Source organism: Pistacia vera, unplaced genomic scaffold (assembly GCF_008641045.1).
Source record: "Pistacia vera cultivar Batoury unplaced genomic scaffold, PisVer_v2 Contig1000, whole genome shotgun sequence".
NCBI lineage: Eukaryota > Viridiplantae > Streptophyta > Magnoliopsida > Sapindales > Anacardiaceae > Pistacia > Pistacia vera.
This window is the reverse complement of record NW_022195029.1, coordinates 202917-208790: the sequence shown is the minus strand read 5'-3', so window position 1 is coordinate 208790 and position 5874 is coordinate 202917. Positions and strand designations below refer to the sequence as shown.

General features: G+C 35.4%; 1 protein-coding gene across 1 annotated transcript; it reads right to left on the bottom strand.

Moving 5' to 3' along the window:
* Positions 1–3779: 3779 nt before the first annotated feature.
* On the bottom strand, positions 3780–5525 carry LOC116132934 (IRK-interacting protein-like). The gene is made up of 2 exons (XM_031418638.1): positions 5439–5525; positions 3780–5327 (listed from the first exon to the last, which is right to left on the bottom strand). Exons 1-2 carry the CDS (start codon positions 5523–5525, stop codon positions 3966–3968), a joined length of 1449 nt encoding a protein of 482 aa, XP_031274498.1. The 3' UTR covers positions 3780–3965.
* Positions 5526–5874: the final 349 nt, after the last annotated feature.

The following is a 5874-nucleotide window of genomic DNA, read 5'->3' as shown; positions in this document are numbered from 1 at the left end:
GGGATAGACAATCCCTCACTTATTATAGGAAATAACACTATTCTCATAGGAATAGTACTTAAATAATTATATACATTTATTTAATTTGGTATTTTATAATATATTTAATTATACATTTATTTAATTTGGTATTTTATAATATATTTAATTAAATATATTTCATATTAATATCAATGTTTTAAATTAATATTAATACACTTATAATTTTGCTAAAATTCAATTTCAATATAAATACTGAATACGGTCAACAATCTCAACGAATTTAATCACATAGCAAAATTACCAAAATATTCATTTCATCTAAAAGACAAAATTGCCATTATGTTCATCATTCACCTTAAACTACCTTTAATGTGTGTGACTGATAGACTCTTTATTATGTTGGCAATGACCAAAATTGTAATTTAACACCAACTAATTAGCCCTTCGTACACCAACCAAGATAGACCTCTAACAAGGCCTCATAGTTACCCAACAAATAAAGATTTTGCAAAATAGCTACTTGTCAACGATATGGTTATCGTGCAATCAAATCATTCCATCATCAGTTATCCAATCAGGCTAAGACATAGAAATAGTGTCAATCTCAGATATTATCCTAATGTATTAGTATCTAGTTATTGGATCAACGACCAAATTAAAATTGGCTTGAGCAACGACTCAATCCCACTATGGCCATAGATTTATGTTTCGTATCCACTTAACCAAACTGTGTAGTGGGATAACTCTCTCCTGTACCTAGGAGTGATGAATTCTATATTGATCCACCATAGTCTCATTATATTTCTAAATGCAGGTAATCACTACCGTTCGAGTAGCCCTAAATAAGACTATGTTAGACTAATGTCAAACTACACCAATAAGTACACAAGACACTTCGATATTCTCAAGTCTAAGGATCACATGCATTACCATCCGTGAGAGGATTTGTTTCATAGATACTAAGGTTATCATCCACATGGAATCCTCTGGTGGATCAGTCTAGTGAACTTGTAAACAACAAACACTCATGTATTACATAAAGTTGTCACCAAACAACATTGATAAGTGAGAACTATCACTACCTTTTAATAAGATCGTTTAACGCTATGATAACCTTACTATATTATCTATGCCCTTGTTTAGAATAATATTAAGGCTTTTTGAACCTTTTTAGAATAGTCACCACATGCGATCATAGGGTCCTCATAATCAAGATTTAAAACACTTGATTCCCTCATCACGGTTCTACCACTATAAAGGCATATATCAAATCATATAAGGATATAATTTACATGATATAGAAAGAATGTCTTTATTTGATAAATACGATATTATAAAGAGTCAAATATGATTGGCTCTAGGACACCTACTCTAACAATTCTTTCATAAGAAATAACAATTCTTTATGAAAGAACAAATATTCCTTCACAAGAAATGGTTGTTCCTTATCAAGGAACAATGATTCCTTCATAAGGAATAGTTGTTCCTTATGAATGGAACAACAATTCTTAATTAATGAACGATCATTCATTCATAAGAAACTATCGTTCATATTCAGTCAAAGTCGTCAGTTGACATGATAGTGTCAACTCTGCTGTCATGTTAGGGTTGTAAGAGAAGGTTGTGAGATTAGGTTGTAAACGTAGTATTTTTGTTTCTTCATCCCTAAATTTCTTATAGTTATGCAAATTATGATACAACCTAATTTGGTGAAAGAGTTGTAGTTTTAAGGTAGACCTTGGGACTGTGGACTAGACCTGGCAAGCAGGCAAGTATGAGCCGGCTAAAGACAAGTATGGGTCAAACGGGAAGAAAATGTAAACGGGTAAGGGTGAATAGTACCCATACCCGGTCATGTAGGTATAGGTGGACCTGCGGGTCATTCATTTCCCAAATTTGTTTTTGCTTTCTAATTTTTATGCACAATTTTTTGAATTTCAGGTAATATGTTCATTTAACTTGAAGTGATGCCCTTTGATGCAAACATGAAACCAGGACATGATCTACAAATCTACTTAAAATGCTTTATCTGTTTTCCATGCCCTGTGCGATTGCTTCAAAGTTTTAATTAATGATTGTTCAACAGGAACAACTTGAAGAACAAGCAAAACTGTGAACTGGAAACTGGAAAAGGTTGAACACGAGAATGCATCAAAGTTGTCAGAAATGGCAGAAAATAATGGAAAATTAGCAAAAGCATAGCAAGAGTTTATATCTGTTAAGTTCAAAGTACATGGAGATGTATATGTACTCTTCTTGTGGAAGATTACACTCATCTATAAGAGATTCTCATTTGAATAGAGCTCGATATCAAGTAATCAAAAGCTTATGCCCAGAACAGCAGCTATCATGGCCTTACCTTCATCATTCCACAAGCTGCCTCCATATAAACTCATATTTCATATCTAAACTTAACCTAAAATCAATATTTAAAAATTTTAAGTAGCTAGTCAAATAGAGTATCCAAACCACAAAACACCCCACCCCACCCACACAACCCACCCCACACACCCTCCCCAAAAAAAAAAAAAAATCTAAAATAAACTTGAACCAATGCACTCAGAAAATCCAGAAAACCCACAGGTTTTAATTACTGAGAGCAGTGCTTATGATTTCAGATCTCACAAGTTCAAAAGGAAGTGACAAAGAAAACCCATAAAACATAACTAAGACTAATCCAAAAAATAAAAACTCATACACACCGTTATTATAGGAAGCAATTGGATTGAGTTGAGAATTGAGAGGAGGAGTATTCGGACTTGAAGAGTTGAGGCTGGAGGGATAATCGGCGGTGAGGACGCCGGTGATGGGGACGGCGACGGCGTTGAAGTGCGAATGAAATGAGATGAAGTATGGGTATGGCAGTTGCCGACTAACTAATGAGGAGAGGAAGAGGAGTAAGTAACCTAACCTAGTAAACCACTACCCCTCAGCGTTTTTTACCTTTTTTTCTAGGTACCACGGGGGGATACTATCGGTATAGGGGTTAAACATAACGAGTAATATTAGCCTTACAAAGAGACATACAAAAAAGAATATAAAGAGACAAATCCGAAGGGAAAAAGAGAGAGTGAGAGGCAATTATGAATTTTAAGGACTGAATTTATCTTTTTGTATACCTCTTTGTAAGATTAGTATAACTCTAAACATAACAACCTGTACTAGCTTAAATTACTCAGGCATGGGTGGACTGGTAAGCATAGTACATGTTTTACTAGGTCTTCTATGGACCTCTTTGTAAGATTAGTATAACTCTAAACATAACAACCCGTACCAGCTTAAATTACTCAGGCATGGGTGGACTGGTAAGCATAGTACATGTTTTACTAGGTCTTCTGTGGACTACCATATTCGTTATACCTCGCTGGGAAGTTGGAATAATAATAATAATAATAATAAAAAAAAAACAGTTTATTTGATTTATACATTTATAACCTTGAGATTATCCAAAATCTCCTATAAAAATATTTTTAATTCTCTTTTATGGGAGTATTTAATACTTTTTAATAAATATTAAACAATTTCATGACATATATTAAAAGTAATGATGGTATACAATTTTGAAAATGTAGATGAAAGGATAATAAGTCTAGAAGAGAATCTTTCTACTACATGGGTCCTCTTCTGTGTCTTTTGTTTTGATAATTCTATCCACATGTTAGGTTCGACCCATTAAGAGAAAAAACTCTTATCTAGTTTAGAGAATTAGCCCAACGGCAATGTATGTGGACCAGTAGTGAAAATAATAAATTATCAAAATAGACAAAACTGTGAAACACAAAAGAAGACAACCAAGAACAATAAAATGCCAATTCTTTACTTTGACCCAAAAGTCCCCAACACTAACCCAGCAACCCCAGTCATAGCACCAATGAGGAGTCATTACACATTATCCACCTTGATGAACAAATAACATTCGCAGCAAAAAGTATGTCTAAACAAAGGAAAATTTTCAACTTAACAATTCTAGAATAAATCAAACTCTAAGGAGATAAGGTAAAACCCTTATCATTACTAACACTATTATTGTTATTGTTGTACCTGCATAGTACCTTGCACTTGACCACGTTGCCATAGACATAGAACCCAGGTGCAACCATGATCCGAACCAAGTTTGGAACCAATTTCGAGGCCCTATCTCCACCCATATCCTCCATGTAAACAGAATCGAACCTCACCCCTTTATCCACCCTGAAGATTGGCAACCCCGGGTGAACTGAGTTGGCCAAAAGGTGCACTAACCACACACTTTTTGATGCATTAAAGAAAGCCTGCAATAATGACTCAGGCCAAGCTCTATTCCACCCCAACATGGACACAATATCGCTCATTTTCCTGTCACAAAACCTACTGAAATCCTCACTGAAATGCCTTGTCCCCTTACTCAAAACCTCCTCCCATGTCAACTCTTTTAGAACATGAAACGACGCAAAATTAGCTTCACTCCGATCTATCGGGTTCAGGATTTGATTTATAGCATTTTTTTGAAACCCAGTTGATTCAAAATCTTCAAAAAAGGCTTTATTCATCAAAGCTTCAAGATGAAAAACCAGACTCTTTGGGTTCTTAGAGAAGGAAATCCTTATATCATAAGGTTGAAGAAGCACTGATATTCTCTCGTACGTTTTTGTTCCCATGTGCCTAAGTAGCATAGTAAGCGATCTGCTAAAAAGCCGAACTGTCGAGCGAGCTTCAGATACAAAAAGCAAGAATTGCTCTGTAACTTTACCATTACCAACCAGGAAATCGTGATTCTTAATTTTATGGATAGTACTGTTGCAACTCTTTTCAAATTTATAGGGCGAATTGCCGCTACATTCTTCGAGTCCAGACTTCAAATTGTGGCAATAAACTTCAAGCTTGTTAAGCTTCTTCTCTAGCTCAGCCATTGAGTACTTGAGTCTGGAAGCTTCCGACAATGCTTCATCTCTCTTTCTTGTAGCTTGAATGAGCTTATTTGAAAGCTCTGCGACAGCGATTTTCCATTGCTCCTCTCTGGCAATCGACATGTTCTTTGATTTCGGACTCTTTCTTCCTAAAGATTGAAAAATTGATTTGAAGATAGCATTTGGGCTAGCAATGAAGGATGAGCTTTTGTTTACAGTACTAGCATTGGTGTTTCCGTTATCTAAAGGAACCACAGAAATCTTCTGATCACGAGAGTGTGGCCTGCACTTGTTGCAAGAAACAGAAGAACCATCTTCTTCTTCACAAGACTCGTGCCGTTTCTTGGTGCTAGATTTGTAGATTTTGTCACTTGGATGATGAAGAGGTGTTGGGTGGTGCTTATACGTCACTCCATCGCTGTGGTTTGAAAGTTGCTCTTCTCTTTCACATTCTTGAATCTGCAGTCAAGAAACAAATTCATAAGCATGAAATTAGGAATAATGTTAAAAGACTTCTATATAAAATGCATGGATTATGTTAGTTTCTTGAGAAATAAAGGGAGAACTTACGGGGGTGAAATGTGGGGAGTGGTGAGGGAGAGGGGGGGGAGGGGATTTGGAGGAAGAAGAGGGAGAAGATGAGGAGGAAGGAGCCATGCTTGTCTTGTAATTAATTTTACAAATGACACATATATAATTTATACGTGGAGTAGTTTGCCTATCCTGTGCAAGTGTGCAGTGTTGGATACTGTGAATCTAATCTCATCTCATTTTCAAAGGTCTTGAACTCGTCGTCTTGTAATCATGTTCAGAATCAGAGTAACGTTGGTAAAAGTATTAAAGTAATACCACGCGCTGTTATGAAGCTGAAGTGCAATACACTATTCATACGCGGGATATCACTTGTCAGTATCAAACAGCATTCAACTATATCCAATATTCCAATTATATAAATAGTAATTTTATTTCATTCAACTATATCCAATATTCAAATTATATAAATAGT

Excerpts from the sequence above, each read along its gene's own strand:
- LOC116132934 (XM_031418638.1), bottom strand. The coding sequence starts at position 5,525 with ATGGCTCCTTCCTCCTCATCTTCTCCCTCTTCTTCCTCCAAATCCCCT. Across the intron at positions 5,328-5,438 it reads ACTCCCCACATTTCACCCCC|ATTCAAGAATGTGAAAGAGA; the intron begins GTAAGTTCTCCC and ends TCTTGACTGCAG.